General features: G+C 36.9%; 1 protein-coding gene across 1 annotated transcript in view; it reads right to left on the bottom strand.

The window, feature by feature from the left end:
* Nucleotides 1–8779, bottom strand: part of CAMKMT (calmodulin-lysine N-methyltransferase) — a 43780-nt gene extending 35001 nt beyond the window's left edge. The window contains exons 1-5 of the mRNA XM_009078840.1: nucleotides 8725–8779; nucleotides 7683–7745; nucleotides 4952–5012; nucleotides 1895–1949; nucleotides 780–843 (exon numbers count right to left, since the gene is read on the bottom strand). Of these exons, the coding sequence (XP_009077088.1) occupies nucleotides 780–843; nucleotides 1895–1949; nucleotides 4952–5012; nucleotides 7683–7745; nucleotides 8725–8779 (298 nt within the window). The remainder of the gene's footprint in view (nucleotides 1–779; nucleotides 844–1894; nucleotides 1950–4951; nucleotides 5013–7682; nucleotides 7746–8724) is intronic.
* Nucleotides 8780–17334: the final 8555 nt, after the last annotated feature.

The raw sequence follows: 17334 nt of genomic DNA, 5'->3' as shown, positions 1-17334 counted from the left end.
CTTCCTTTTTTCCCCTCTCAATTTCTAGGGGCTATTAGTATTCACTCTATATATCTGTTCTTGTTCTGTGCTGATATTTAATGTGGCCACAAATTATGCTCACTCATTCTCTCGCTTAGTCCAAGTCCAGTTCAATTTTCTGAACTATGTGTTCATATTAGAAGGGCATAATAGCAATTTATTCTAATATAAGAAATACAATAAAATACTTTCAACAAGGAACAGAGGATTTTTGCAATGTGACATCAAGAGAAATAATGATAAATTGATAATTGATTAAGCAAACTAAATGGGTAATTTGTAGGCAGCTATAATGTAGCAGCAACAATGAAACATTTCAATATACACTGGAAAAGCTATAACAATATACAAATGCTGGGTGTGTTTTAAGAGGCTAGTATCAGAGAGTAGGCAAAAAAATCTAGCTCTTTTGCAAAACGGATACGTGAAGGGGAGCTAATGATTTGATTCACTGCTACACCTCCTGTAAAGTGCAGCACACACACACACGAGTCTTTCAGCACTCAACCACAAGACAAATATTTACTACCTTACTTGCTCTATACCAACACGTGCATTTTTAATTAAAGGAGAAAATGTGGCATTTATTGTGGGGGAAGCTGTACCTCTGTTCAAGATATTCGACATCTATTTTTTAATTACTTATGTGGGGACTTTTTCTTAATATACCCCATGCTGTCTGTCTTTATATCGATTGTTACTCAGCCAGTAAAAAGGAACGAGCACAACAAACCAGTTTTCTATCTGAATAAGGATACTTTTGATGGCCTTTTCATTTCCATCAGTTAACAGAACTTCTTTGACATCTGCAGAAATAGCAACCTGAAAAAAAGAGCACAGCAAACAATGAGCAAATATGCTTGTCTGTGTGGAAGTGAAGACAGGAGTGACAAGCCTTCAGTATCATGCTTCCTCACCTATTTCTCTGTAACAATCTTCAATCTTTTTTCATTTTATGTCTGCATTATTTTAATCATTCAATCAAATCAGTCAATACTTTTATCATTCCATTTGCGGGAGCCTCTATCTTGCTATCATTCTGTTCCGTAATTGCATTGTGACAGCCGATGATGGTATTCTGAGAGGCTTTCATTTGCGGGCTTCTGTTTATCTAGTAGAGCCATCATACAAGGCTGTCACTCTGCCTTTCAGCTTGCTTCTGTCTGACTGCCTGATGCCCTTCATATAACTTTGCATTGCAGGCAGATGGCTTTGTAAGGGTAATTTTTTTGTGAGCTTTGACATGCTCGCACATTGGGCTGTAACCTCGACACATTGTATAAGAGCGACAGGTTTGTCAAATGCCAATCAGTGTAACAATATGCTTTTATTTGTAGAGACATAAAAACTTGTCTAATGCACTGCACTGCTACATAATATCTCCTGAATACATGACTCAGAACCCAGAGAATGGTGAACGACTCTCCTGAATGGCCAATCTAATTCAAAAGAATCTAATTACCGAGAGCTCTGGATCATGTTTGTTGGTGTAATAATGCAGGCAAAACATTAGCAGCTATATCATGGTGCTCCAACTGTGATTCGCCAGGCTATTCCTGTATCTTAGCAAATGGGACTATAATCTGAAAAAAAAAAATGCTTCGGCTATGGCAATGAAAGACAGACCGTACGTGGCCTGGAATGTCACAACAAAAGATATTGACTACACGGAGGTAAAATGTTTCTGCTCATCGAGGCAACCATAAAATCAATATGATACGAAAGCAAGTCAATCTAGAAGGTCTCTCAAGACTCTGCAGCTTGACCGCAGCTGAGGCTGTTGACAGTTCTCTGACCCAGCAGTTGGAGGCACTGGAACATTTTTCCTTTTGTTTCTTCCTCTGAATGGGATTGGAATTGAGAAAAGACCTACCATGAGACCAGCCAAGCATGTCATGCCACCCCCTAGCTCACACACAGCAAGGTCCCTGAAAGAGAGAAAGGAAATGGTAGAACCCATACAAATTAGATGAAAATGGTCAGAGAGACATATATGTTACAAGAACAAATTGCCATCTGCAGTAAGAACTGAGCTACCAGGAAGTTGTAGAGACATGACTAGGCTACCTCATGTCGTTTTGCGTTTTAAAAATAATTATGAAATAGAAAAGTCACAAAGCAGGCAAATCAGTGGGGGTTCCCTCATTAGTGTTCAGTGCAACATTACCACCGCTGAGCTGAAAAATCTGAGAAGGTTCCCTTTTTTCCCTTGTCAATGGCTCTGTCTTTTAGAACTAAACTAGCTAGAGTAGCGAAAGATAATTGTTAGGAAAGGATAACAATGTTAATCCACATTCATTCTTGCAAAAACAGCTAGAGAAGTAAATGGGGAAATTAATATTATTTATATATCTCTCCATATAGTTATGCCTAAAAGCCTTTTTATATTAAAAAGAGAGAAGTTTTAAAGCAAGCTGTACACCACAAAACAATTACACATGAAGAAATCCGATCCTTCAATTAGCACTTAAAACTGCAAGTGACCTACAAACAATGCTGTTATGAACGACGATGGGAACAGCAAACGGTTAAGCCACAGAAAACTAAACGAAGTTAGTGTCAAGAGCCTAAACTGAGCCCGATCAAAGGGCTGAATACATGGTCTAAAAGGTTGCTTTTAACTTAGACCATACTGTGCTGTTATTAAGACGTGCATGTGAAATATAATTTGGCGCAGAGAGTGTGCCGGATGGGAGCTTGCAGGGGGAGCCATAAAGAATGTCCTCCAGAGCCATGGCCTGCCCCAGGAGGAGAGGAGGGAGGGATGCTGACCCCGCGCCGAAACTGTGTGAAGCAGCGTCTGGGGCAAGGCAGAGCCTCAGTTTAGGAACACGCTGTTTTATAGCTACATCTGCGGCAACTGTTACAGCTGGCAAAAGTGCTCCCATTGAGGCATCTCTAATGGGCAGAAAATGGAATTTCAGCTGAACAGTTGTGTTCTGTTTTGTTTGGGGTATTTTTGGTGCACCTTTTCTTCTCCCCTAAAATATCAACATCTGAAAATCTATTTTTATGTGAATGTATCACTTCCCTAATCACTCAACACTGATATTTAGGAGACAGCATCTAGGATGCCATATCACTATCACTAGGCAGATGCTGATATTTTGTTAACTGAGGTGAGTGGATTAGGCTGTATGACTGTATACTAATGCTCACTGTCTAGATGGGATAGTTTTATTTGTCTTAGACCCCACATATTTTATTTGAAAAAAATGTCTAGTTGTCCTATTTAACGGAAATGAGACAAAAGATGGACATAGTTTGGACGAACAAGCTGTAAGTAAATAAACCCAATGAGAACATAAAACAGATGCAGAAAATTTGGAGTTTGTGGTTTACACAGAATGATTACAGGTTTTTCCTCACGTAAGTTTTGATTTTTCTAAACCATATGTGTTATATACTAAAAGTATATCCATATTGTTAGATATGTAAGACTTACAAGGTACTTAATCCATTACAAAAGTCATGCTTACTGAAATAAACACAGAAGGCATCTAGTGTGAGATTCTAGCACATTTTGAACCAAATTTGCAGGTACATAATATATGAGCATATATACACACACACATACACAAAAATATTTATGCATATAATTTATTTCAGTGCAAAGTTCCCTTGTTAGCAAATTTTAAAAGTCATATATATCTCTCAGACAATATTTAGTGACCTTTGTCAAGGAGAACTAAAAGAAGAAACTCTACTCTGAGAGTATTGTTAAGAGGGCATAATCTTGAGAAATCAGGATGTGAAACTGCCCATTTACTCCATGGAAGTTTGACTGACTGCTGTCTGAGTATTCTGGTCTGCATACCCAAACTAGGAAAACACCCTTTGAGTGAGCAGCACAGCAAGGTTTGCTGTGAGGGGCCTCAGAGAACAAGCAGAGCATGAGCCACGGCGTGGGGCTGGACAGCAAAGTGCTACAGGGACATCACTACAGCAGCAGCAGACTCAATGCATTGCCCAGCTAAACTGGGTGGAAGGAGCAGTGGCTGCCAGGTTAGGTGTATTAGCTGTCTCCTCTAATGGGCCAGGCTGCATTCAGGTGATGGATGGAGTAGAAATGAGGCTCTACGAACCAGGGCACACTTTGGTGCTGGGTCTTTGATTTCAGATAGGAGTCTGAGCAAGCTGATATACTTGAGGACTCAGTAAAAGGCGCAGGGACTTGCAGCTTGGTCTTCCTTATTTTACCAACTGCCTATGTACACAAACCAAGGGATTTTGTATACTCCAATCTGGTCGACTTGGTGTTAGCCTTGCATCCTCACTCAGAACACAATTTATGCCTCCAAATGCATTGTTATAAATTTTTTTCTTGCGCCCCATTCATCCTCTGGACAATGAAACTACAAGGATTTCCAATCTCAATATACTCAAGGGGAAAGAGAGAGGATGCAGGATGGATTTTATTTTTAGATGTTCTTATTGGAGCCTTGATAGCTGTCTTCTACAAGTTTAGAAAATGTGAAAAAAAAACCCAAACCAAACAAAAGTTTCAAAATTGTTTCACAACACTTAGATGCAGGTGCAAATTCCTCCATTGTTATATGCAGTGATGATTACGTATTTTATCAGGTAATATTTTGCTTGCTTTTGCAACAGATGTCAGTTTAAAGAATATCTTATTTTTCCTGACCTTCACAATCAGTACTGATCGATTGGAGCTTCACTTTTGTTTCCCAAAAATCAAAGTGAAATAAAACGCCTTGAGTGGAAATCAAAAGTCTTTGACATATAGCAGAAAGCTTGCTGTGCAATATTAGTACCCAAAGGCAGCTCAGAATTCTTTGTTAAGAGCAACATGCTTTCACCTTGAACATTTTAAATTTCATCTGAAGACTTAAATCATAGCAATCTTTTACCATGCAGATACAATAAAACTAACAGATTGGAAAATATCTTTTTATGTTTAACTCTGTACCTGAATATTTCATTGTGCTTTAGGCAGTAGTAAGCCAGCACTTCTTCAGATGGCCAGAGACCTATAAAACAAAGATATTTGCCTTCTTAGAACAGATATTTTTGTCTAAAATAATATTTGAATGCATTTTACCATTTGCAGACCTCTAGCCCCTGTTCCATTTTCTAAATTTGCCATAATACCATTGAATAACACAAAAGAAAAAAAAAAAAAAGACATGATTGGCATTGGAACTAAGTGTTTCATAGATTTCATCTCACTTAATGATGAGCAACTTATACATACATGCACACACACATAAACTTACATATATACTTACACATATACATGCAATAGTCAGTACTTTAAAAGTCATATAAAATGCAATTCTTTTGGGTATTCACATGAACATCAACCCGTTTGTACCAAGCCAACCCTGCTTTGTAGACTGTTTCTAACCGAGGACAGGAGTTCTTTCCTTTTTCATTAGCTACAGATATCGTAAGTATGGTCACTCGATTTTTTCCCACTTTCTTTATATTTGGATCCTTTTCCAAAGTTTTAGCTAGGTCAGGTATCCGTCCGAATATAAGGGACACTGATCAGAAGCACATGCTGAGGACAAATCTAGGACTAGGGCCTAAAAGAGTGTGATTTCTAGCTGTGGCTCAAGAAGTTCCTGAGGAGGAGAGAAAATAGAAGTAATAACTTCTGTTTACGAAGCATTGAAGGATTTTTCTAGTCGTTCTGTGGACCGTGGTAAACTTTCTATAGCTGCAACGCTGTGTGGCAGGAAGCACCACAATTTCCCTGTGCTATATAAAGAAACACCTCTCCTCACTTGTTTTGTACTTGCCTCCTTGACATTTTCATTTGAAGCCCTCTAGCTCTCCTATGGGTACAGAAGGTAGTAATCACACTTTTTTCACCCAGTCTTAATTATTCATGATTTTATAAGCTTCCACTATAACACTTACACTGGTCATCATCAACACTGGTAAGTATTGGAGGCATCTATACAAATTTACTCCTTCACGACCAGTCACTCATGAAACTTGCTGCTTCATTCAACCACTTTCCCACCTGACTTAAACACCTAACTGAAGTGCCATGGCCCATGGAGAGGGCAGCACAGATCGTGCATGGTTTGCACACTCTCCTGCAGGCACCAGACTCCACTGCTGGAGGGAGCCTGGGAAAAACAGACTTGCACTTGAATTAGGTTCCCAAAGTACTTAAAGGAGGATGAATCAAAGGCATGTGCAGCCAAATTACGGTTGCATGTGTTTTTCACCTGCTGTTGCTTAGGAATGAAAAAAACATGTTTACGTATCTGTGTCCACAGATAGAATCCAGGGTCAGCTTCCCCCCAGCCCTAGCAATCAGTTATGAATTAATGTGACAGGAACTTAATATTATGAACTACAGACACTTCAATTGCTTCAGTAAACATAAAACAGGCACATAGAGCATCTTTTAGATGTTTCTAGACAAGTAAACTGAATTCCATGCAGCCTATTACGTATGTGCCTCCTTTAGATCATTGTTAATAATTTTTCTTGTTCTCAAAACTTTAAAAACATCATAACATTTTTAACAGAAGTAGAAGTTTGGGAGAAAAACTGTCTTCCCTTAAATCACTTAGGGTCTGATTGCAACCATCATCCATATAATTCTTCCTTTCCATCTAGTAAGTATTCTGAACTACCCTTATAAATAATGAAAATGTATTAATGTCTTGACTGCATGCAGATCAAGCAAAACCTAGATAGAATTTGCCTAAAACTTTGCATGTAACTTTTGTAAGACAAATATCTTAAAGGTAAACAGAAATGAGAGTGGTGACTCATACGTATGACAAAACCACTAATGCAATACTAGTATTTGTCTTGTTTATGACAGTTCAGGCTGATCAGGTGTTTGTGAATGTGCTATTTTGCTTAGACTTGCTAAGGGTTAAAATAAAATATTCACACAAGACTACCCATTCTTTAGTGAAACATACACTAAGAATTGCACAGGGTTTTCCATCTCCTTTTGAGCATTTCAATATGCTAAAATGACAGTTTTTGCAATAAACATAATAACTGTTTAAATATTTTAGTGTATAATATAAAGAATGTTTCAGTTTGCAGTGACTGGTGTATACTCAAGCAATAAAAGTGCTTTTTTAATATTTAGTGAATACACGGCTAATTTAATACCATTTACAATACTTATACTTCACATTACAAAAAAACCCAACCCACACCTACAAACATAAAAAACTGCAACCCTTTCACAGCAAACTTTTAGCCTGATTTTTAAAAATACTTGCCAGTTGCAGCAAAATCCTTCAACATCTGACTCTTCAGTACCCTCAGTCAAATGTATCTCACTTTTCTACAGTTATTATTGAAAGAGTACTTTGAATAGGTGTCACTGAATCTTTTATGAGGGGTCACCATTCTTTCCCCTGCTACCATTACAATGTTGATACCAGCTGAAACTGTAGGCATATCAGATACCTCTGTGCTGAGAGAAGAGTAAAGCACCTTTGGAAAGACAATGCTCTTTTTTAGGCACGTGCCAGCAATGCACACAGCTCTCCTCCCCCCTGCCTTCTCCCATAGGGAAGGAAGTATCACCTCAGGAATGATATAAGCAGCTGGCAGCTAAAGAAGCAGGAGTCAGGAGATCTTTCATGAACCTGTCTCAAGTGTGGAAGAACACAGTGCTCCCAGCTAAGCCAAGAAGCCAGAAGCCAGAATACCTGCGCTAATTTTAGTAAAAGGAAAAGCTTCTCGTACTTGAACAGGTAGGTAAGCCTCTTTACCTTCAAAACAGGGATAAGCTTAAAGATCCATGTGGGGGAGTTTGCATTCTGTCTTCTTCCCCTTCACTCTGACCTACATTTGACAATACAATGACCTACATTTTGAAGTTGCAAGTATAAGATAGTTCTGCTTCTGTTAGGAAACATACAGCTGTAATGCAGAAATGCAGCAAGTCCTATGAATTAACAGCTACCACTAGGTTGTGAAAAGCATAATTTATTTCCTGCAAACACATACATATGGATATGGATTAAATTTCCCAAGAACATACTTAAAATAATTCTTTCATATTTAAAATAAAATTATTCCCATTTTGATTTGTGAATTTGATTATAAATACGCAACATTGGATGGTACCTATTTGCATGTGCAGCTACTTGCACAATAGTAAATTATTTACATGTATATAGGGAAAAGCATATCAAAAGATCCCCAAAAGGTGCTTATATTTACGATATACTACAGGTGCTAGATAGAGGGGCTAAAAAACCTCACTGTATGAGGAAAGAGAGAAACAAGAGGTGTTTGGGGTTTTTTCAAAAATAAACATTTGGTGACATTCACTGGAGGTTATAAAACTCTACCTCCTTGATAACTACAACATGAAAAAAGAGAATAATTTCCAGAAAACATTGGAATGTCTGCTGAAACATACAAAAAATTTAAGTTCTATTGGTGTCCAAAGAAGACCCTCAAGAACTGACATGCCTGAAGACATGGGAGAGAGACAGTGCTCAAGGAGCAATGCCTACACACATTTTAACTCTTGGCAGGTATCCTTTCACCACTAGGATGGAGTGGGAGATCCACTACAAATGTGCTGTAAGAAAGATGATGTCTACTTCCAGACAGCTTTATGATACGTACTACAGTCGAAGGGGTAGAAAAGCACTACCACTAAACAGTATGATAATGGATAGAAAGGCTATATATGCATTGAAGAGACATATAAAATGCAGACATGTCTACGGGGCTTACCATCATAACGTTTCACCACAGTAATGGAATCTACCTCAAAAGAACTTGATGACATCACGAATTTCTATTGTCCCAAGTTTACACATGAGGAACCAAAGTAAGTGACAGAGACAGATTAAGTTACTTAGACACACAGAATAAAATTATGGGAAGGCCCTGAAAAAAACCACCTGAGTCATCTGTACACCCTGAGGTATCATGTAACCAAAAAAGACAACCAAACGTTTCCTATAGAGGAACGACACTAACAAAAATGACAATAGTGCTAAGAACCCATAAATTAAGTTGGTTTTATTACTCTCATAGTACTTGCTAACAGAAAAGGTCAGGTCCCTCTGCACTAGTCATGGCACAACAGTTCTTTAAAACAACCCACATGGACTAAACCGTGTGGACAGCCTTCTGAGGATGTTTTGTTTTAACCATCAGGTGCAGCACCAGTAGCCCAAAGCAACACAAAACCTGTGGCTTGTGAACCAAATCTAAAAATGCTGAATTCTGTATGAGAGTACAGAAAATGGTATACCAGATAGAAATTATCCAGTGTTTAAAAAAAAAAAAAAAGCTAAAATTAAAATTATTTCTCCTATGCTGCTTTTTACCACATAATTTAAAGAATGCTGTCATACATTTGGATAACAAATATTGAGATCTGAAGTGAAATTCTTAAAGAACATCACATCAGTAGAAAATGCTCAGCATAGAGTGCCGAGAGTTTTGACAGGTGTATTTTTAAAGAAGACATTTGATTATTGGAGCCATTATGTCTCTGCAGTGCTCCATAGGTACAAAGAAGTCACAGTAGCTACTGATTACTTTAACTGGGATAGTGCAAGATTAGTGGTACTCTGCTCTGCTGTCTGCCAGCACTACACACAGGAAACTTAGGGGCAACTGGAGGTGACAGATGAGCTGTCCCTTGAAGCTCTGAGTAGGAGGTATAAAGCTGTCCTACAACTGCTTAACTCACGCTAGAAGATTAAGAAGTTCTTTTCCAAGCTTAGCCAAACTGAAAGCATTTTCACATTTCCCTAGCACTTCACAAAGCCACATGTACAGATGTCTGATCTCAAAATTCAGACTTTGCCTTTTATTTGCACTGTGAAACTATGAAAGGTCTTCCTATTCATTTGAAGTCTCACGTAAATTTTGTACAAATCCTATCTTAAGCTTCAAAAGCAAAGACAATTTAAATCTGAAAAGTGAGTAATTTTCCCCATATGAATATACTAAAAAAGATCTTTTTTTCTACCATGCCCCAAATCTCGACTACATGAAATCACTTTATTTGCTTTAATATTCATCAAAGCAAGATGAAATAAAGCATTTTTGGGCAAAGAGACAAATAATGTCTCAAAAGTAGTATCAACAACTGCACTGAGCAATGATGAATTGTTTTCTGACCCTAAGAAAAGTACCTTTAATCTTCACTGACACCAGGACACATTATTGGTGGAGAGCAGAAAAGCCTTTGGCACTAGAATAGACTGCTCAAGGTGTTAAATTAAGTACCTGTCTGGACAGGCAACTATTCCCCATCTCATCTGCTAAATGACTGTAAATGGAAAAACCCCAAAACTAAGATATCTACTGGAAAAGGCTATTCTAGGCATATAACATAAGGAATTCCAGGAATTTAAAAGAAGGTTCTTCCATTCTTACTGTAGCATCATTACAACTCTAATTTAATCGTATCAAACCTTATTTTCTACTATGTGACTATATTCAAGTCACACAGGAAGGTAAGTTTGATGATTTTATCCTGGTTAGTTTTTCTGTGGATCACCACCACCATGCACAGCAAGAAACATGGTACATCTGCTGGAGAACAGGTCCAAATTGAGGTTCAATAGCACAGCACTTTGGAGCAAATTTCAAAATTTAGCTCTAACCAATATTATAAACCTTTCTGTCAGTGGAGCACTAAACTTCACTTCCAAGTCAAGGAGAAAACATGAAGTTATGAACAGCACAATTAAGACTATGTACAAAGTGGATGCACAGGGTACGTCTGCCAAATACATCTTGCTAGTAACATACAACATGGATGTTCTGATTTGAGTAATGCCTTGAGTAAAGACTACCTGCAAATAATTGTACTGCTGTAGTTAGTTGGCACAGATAGCTCTACAAAAAGGCTTCTAAACTTTCTTCAAACTCCATACCTCAGGCCCCTTTTCAAAATAATTTTACCGTAAAAAGTGTTGCTCAGTATAGTCAGGAAGTAAAGATTTTATTTTTATTCACTTGTTCACACAGCATGCAAAATGTGGCACAGAATAAAGGATAATCGGTAATCCCTGCTACCTAAGATCTTGCCCAAAGTCTATTGAATCTAAAAAACAGAAACACATGTAATAAGGCACTAATACTACAAATGCTCATTTTTTTAGATACCACAGAATGTCTGTATATTTTGGAGGAGTGGAAACATTCCATAGAAAATAACTTCCACAATAATCTAAAGACAAGCCTGGTCACTTTAGTAAAATGAAGAAATAGAGGGAATTGCTAAGTGATTAAAAAAACGCTGGGGATAAAAAAGTTATTTCATTCTCTTTGCAGTACACAAAAAAGTTTAAGTTTACACTCATCTACAGTGGAAGCAGATAAAAGAGGGGCCAGCATCTCCAAGTTAGTTACAGATGGTGTGCCTGGAATTGTAAAATTATTTACTACAAAATTTAATTTGAGAGCAGATTTTCAAAAGGGGAACAGCTACAGGGTACTGCGCTCTTCTGGACATCTGACCACCTCAAATGCCAACATCTTTAAGAGCTAACCTGTTCTGAAAAACCAGTTGTCTAATGTGAGGCTCTGCATTCTGAAATTCACCCCAAGTGTATTTGCAAGTGAGCAACTTCAGCGATGAATGCACATAGTGTGAAAAAAGAAAAGTATTTAATAGCCTTTACAGTAGCACCTTGTATCTGTGCCTTACTGCACCTGGCTTTTGCAGATGGCAAACCACCTTTTAAGTCCAGTGAAGAGGAGTAATTTGAGGCAGAGAGAATGGCTAGCTTACTTTTCCACAGCAGGAAGCTATAAGTGAGTTTGAAAAGGTACAAGAACACCAGAAAAAAAAATAGAAGAGAATATAAAGAGAAACAAGTCTCACCATTTTTTTCCCCTATGCACACGTATTTTGTAGAGAGTCTTGTCTCTCTTTCAATCTAAAGCAGAATTCATGATATTCAGATCATTGAAAAATATGTATAAGCACCGGCTGAGATCTTCAGCCTAGGCAAAATGGCCTCAGCACTGTATCTCTCACTTTCATTCTCATTATTATTCATGACTAGGAGGGAAACATGATGGTCTGCAATCTGCAAATTTCTTTTAGAGTGCAAACTTAAGAAGCTTGGCGGAACTGAGGTGGAAATACAGTAACAAGTCAAAGCTGTAAATGTACGCATATCCCTTCCACAAGAGAAATCAGCAAAGTGTACAAATCTACTTGTATGATTGTCTTTAACATCTTTTTCAAATGAATGAATTTGACTGTGTTGTGTGTGTGTATTTTTTTATTTAGTTTTAAAATAGTTATTAAAAATTAAACAACACTGGAACAAACCTTTTGTGATTATAGCCTTCATTCTCCTGCAAAAAACTGGATCTATAAATTTATGTACCATTGTAGATGTAAATTACAAAATTTTATATTCAACTATATTAAAACATCTATTCCAAAAATGATTACCAGTTGTGAAAAGCAGACAGGCTTATCACTTGCTGTCAGTTGTTCATGTCTAGTTAAGCAATAATGTGCTAAAACTGCTCTTTTGTTTTGTGTAAGAATTTTGGCAATAGAAGAAATGAACACTCGTTTAATAAAAACTCAGGCTGCTTTTTGCTTTGATGGAGGAAGCAGCTGCCTGTTTTCATTTGCTGCAGAGCAGCAAAACCCATCAATATAATAAGCAGCTTAGATGCATCCATCCACAGCATCTGTAAGGATATAGGGCTATTCGCTCAAAACCAATCCTTGGTTTAATTTTAACAAAGATGTGTCTGACATATTTGAAAATGCATTATAATAGGGTTTTGAAATACTAGCATTTTCTCTTTTCTTTTTAAATATTTTTCACAGATTTTGAAAGGCAAGTATACATATTGGAATGATAGAAATGATAAAACAAATATTACTATAGCAAACAGCAGAACTAGCCTAAAAATGCAAAGACGGAACATTAAGAGATGCCTTCTGGCTCACACACTCTCCTGTCCCTTGAAAATACAGAAAAACAGTATTTCAGTCTTTTCAATGAAGGGTTTTTTCACCATAACCAAGAGCAGAGAAAGATACTAGAAATCAGTATCACAGACAAAAACCCTGCAAAGGTCAGATACATTACACATACATACATACATATTTCCTGACATACACTTTTCCTTCCCCTCCTTATGCCTTATTAAAAGTAGATAGATTAATGCTCATTTCCAAAGATAATTATCAAATTGTTTTCTACTATTGCCTGAAAATAATATAATTGTTATTAAGTTCTAGCAGTTTGAGTTTGTTCCAAGTGACAACTTCTAACTGCAATAAAAAGAATTTAATTAAAAGTAGACTTATAGGACTTTCATAAATAATTATAAAAACAGTAAGAGAGAGATAAAAGACCATTTGAGATAGAAACCATGAAACTCTACTTTCACTCTAAAAATGTGATACGGCACATTTATATTATTAGAAATTCTTAAGACATTATTATTATTTTAGTGCTGTTCGGCTTTCTAAGACCTTTCTAAGCTGAGCTTTTAGATGATTTGCACATTAACTGAGGAGTCAGATAATTCTTAATCCTCCTCTTTTTCAGATCCAATAATGGATAAGGGAGCATCTTAGCATGATCAACTAGCAATCTGCCTAGCCTGAGTGGTAGTACACCTGAATTTAGGATTAGTCATCCTGTTTTCATAATATCTGATTTAAATGAGCACTCATTCTGAGAAGCCTAGAAAAAGAATATTCACTGATATTTGAATTGTATCATTTAATATGCAACAATAAATCTGGAGTGCATGCATATGTACTAGCTTCACAAACAAGAAGCTATATAGAGAAAGGAAGATTTTAAAGAATCATGTCCAGGCAAATAGTTGGATAGTTCAAATAAATAACTCCTTTTTCAGTATTCACAATGGCTTATAGATACAATCAGCCATATCTCAGCTGTAGCCTTGTATCTTTAGCTAGTCAATCTCAGTATCCTAATTTCAGGTTGTCTATAGATGAAGTGAGGAAACTAGTTGACATGGGGTTTTTTTTGTGTAGTTCTTTTTCATAGGGTTTTTGGGTTGTTTTGGGTTTATTTGGCTGTTTGGTTTGGTTTAGTTTGGTTTTTTTACAGATATATCCCAGGTAGAAAAGGTAAAACTCTGCAGATTAACACTGGCTACTAATATTGCTTACCTTCCTCAAGAATTTGATAAGAACATTGAAGTTTGGGCAACTCACATATGCACCCTAACCTAATGCTTAAGATAAATAAAGTAGAATTCATTTGGGTGATTTTGATTGTGTTCAGAAGCGGTGTCTACAGCTTGGATCTCTTGTGTTTGATTTGTGGCTTGTTTATTGTTGGGTTTTTTCCCATCAGTATAACAAAGACAATACCTTTTTGGTTTCAGTAGCTTCTGACCGAGTATTTTTCTTCTTTATCACACTCTGCCATTCTACACAGTTAACCAAACTATCAGAAAAGCATCTGTTTTGTACTGCCAGAAGATATTAATTGGGTGCAAGTGGAAATAATAATTGCATGCACAGTTCAGTTTGAAGGCTTTGGACCACCTTTGTCTAAGAAAACAGTCTACACTACTGGCAACTATCCTGTGGCAGATGCCCAAAATTCCCTACGTTACTAAACCTTGTTTTCATCTCTCAGGTGGGATAAGATTTGTAATTAGTTCTTTAAGTGAGAATGTTGCACAAAGATGAACCACTCTCAGACATTTCATCTGTTTATGAATCCACATGGATCTACATTCCATATGAATTTAGACTGTAAGATGCAAATGCTATAATCTATAGCATAGGAAAACCTTTAAAGTTTGGTTTTTTTTCTGAAAAGTCAATGATTAAATAAGCACAACGATCATTCAGATCCTTGCAGGTCAGGTTTGACAGACATTCATAGGGTAATACAAGAGATCTTACACTACCATTGCTGATGGCTGGTTTTGCCTGACCAGGTTTCAAGAGCCATAGCTGTTGATCTGGGACTTTTCACCAGTATTAAACACAACAGGCCAGCTCTTCAGCTGGTATTATGCCAGTGTATCCCAGCTAATGAACCAGCCCTGAATCAAAAATATGCATGTGTCAGGGACCGGTGGTCTTTGTGAGAAACAAAGTAGCCTACATTACATTAGCACATGCTAGTAATACTGCTTTGGATCATTTTGTAGGGTCAAATCCAAGGGTATCCTTCTCAGGAAATAAATGTTTCAGTGAGTTATGTTAAGAGAGGATATAAAAATGGTAAGAGTAGACTTTGGTCTCCAAAGTGGTCTGAAATATTAACAATCAATTTTCCCCGATTACTTTCACATTTCCATGTTACTATAATAAACCATGACCTAACTGACCACATTCTTATTTTACAAGGCATAAATAATGCAGTAGAGAAGCACAGGTGCTACAAGAATTCTGCTGAAAAACACTGTAGAGCTGTATAAACACTTACTCTTCTATACTCTGACACAGAGGTGCCCTTAGGTCAAGAAAAATGTGCTTTGACTAAGATATATAGCTTAGGGACTTATGCCATTTTTCAGTGTGGAAAGAATGTATTTCAGAACATCTAGCGGACTGAGTATCAAAAGGAAAGGAACAAACCCAAAGGCAAATCATTACCCCAATTTAATTAAACAAAAGCATGAAAACGCCTATAAACTAACCTCATAACAGCATATTTATGTTTATCATTAGGTAGGTCTGGAAAAAAAGTTGATCAAATTTTTAATTAAGTGAGCACACATTCTCTAACTTCAGTAATTGCTCAGTCGTATGCCAGCACAGAAATCGGGCCCCATCTTTTGACACAGCAATTTGAGTGGGAGATCTGTCCCTTGTGCACTACATTCCACAGCAACCACAGACCTCTGGGCAACCCTATGGCTCTCTCTAGGGAGCATTAAGGTTTTACAAAATGTAACCTAGGCCACTTTATTCTTTTTGAGGCAGTTTCGTACTAATGGCAAAGCCAACATAGTAAGTCATCAGTTTCTACAGAATTTCCTGCACCGTTAGACCTTGGAACACTGTGTTAAATCTCATGCCAAATTTCCACATTAGCAGATAGACTCTTCAGTCCCTCTATTATGTTTTTTACTTAATGAGTTTTGAGCTCAGACTTTACAATTGGAGGGGCAGGTGTATAATCTCCTGAAATTCAAACTTTTCCCTTAAGGATTATGTATGTTGTGACACTATTTTCGTACAGCTCTTCATCAATAAAGTAATAACACTGTACTAGTGAGGAAAACTACTTTTTTTCTTTAAAAAAAGAATTGCATAACATCATTATAGTAATTAGCAGTTAATAAGAATTTTAGCACTTTCTTGTTCTCTTTTTTTTTGTTAAGAGTTTGAGTCACAATATAAGAGTAATCATCTGTTACTTCTGGGGAAGGCAGGGGGTGGAGGAAGAAGGGATCATGAAATATATGCAATTTTCACATATAACACACAGTGGAAAATGTAATTCTCAATGTGTTCTTTTCTAAAAATATGTTCTATATTCCTGGATTGTCTTTGCTATCAGGAGCAGGATTGAAATCTCCACTTTAGTATTTATCTGAGGCTGTGATAGCTCAGTTGTCTGCCTCCAAATGCCAAGATAGGGGGAATCTCATCAACTGGAGACCAGCTGCATGATGGGCAGTTAATAGATATATCAAACCTTAGGATATATGCTAAGCTGAGGAGATGATTGGTTGGTTGATATACTGATTGATTAGCATAGGGAGAATGGGTTTCTTCTTGACAACCTAAGATTATGCTTCAGCTAAGCTCAAATTGCTTACACCTCTTCTATTGGGTTTAAAATTACAGTCCTGTCATCTAAAATCTCTCTTCAATGAAATTTTTACCATATATAAAAATTAAAGGGAAAAAGAAAGTAGGTGCAATGGATAAGAGTAAATGGAGTAGATATATTTCACACTACTGCTGTTGGTACCACTAGAAAAAGTTGATAAGTAAATCCACTTGAAATATGTTACATATTCTGTACACTACTAGAGAGCACTTTGCAATAATTTGGGGGGGACGAGTTCAAAATACTAAAAAGGAAGCAGTGCTGATATTATAGCTTAAAAAAAATTACAGTAGTTATTAAACAACGTAATAATACACTCCTGATGCTACCAATACATTTTTGCCCTCTTTAAAGGCATTTCCTAGGTTTCATAGAAATGTATTTAAATTACATTATATAGATGAGAAAAATATCATATAATTGCAACAGAATGCAGCACTTCACAGAGAAAGGCTTTACATTCAGCAAGCTAGAGAAGCAACATATATATTTTTGCATTTTGACTTGGGAAGTCCAGGATTTGATTTCCAAAAAAGCAGATAGAAGTAAATTTTGTTTACAA

This window comes from Acanthisitta chloris, unplaced genomic scaffold, assembly GCF_000695815.1.
Source record: "Acanthisitta chloris isolate BGI_N310 unplaced genomic scaffold, ASM69581v1 scaffold2487, whole genome shotgun sequence".
Taxonomy (NCBI): domain Eukaryota; kingdom Metazoa; phylum Chordata; class Aves; order Passeriformes; family Acanthisittidae; genus Acanthisitta; species Acanthisitta chloris.
Note: the sequence above shows the minus strand (reverse complement) of the source record. Positions and strands in the feature narration are given on the sequence as shown.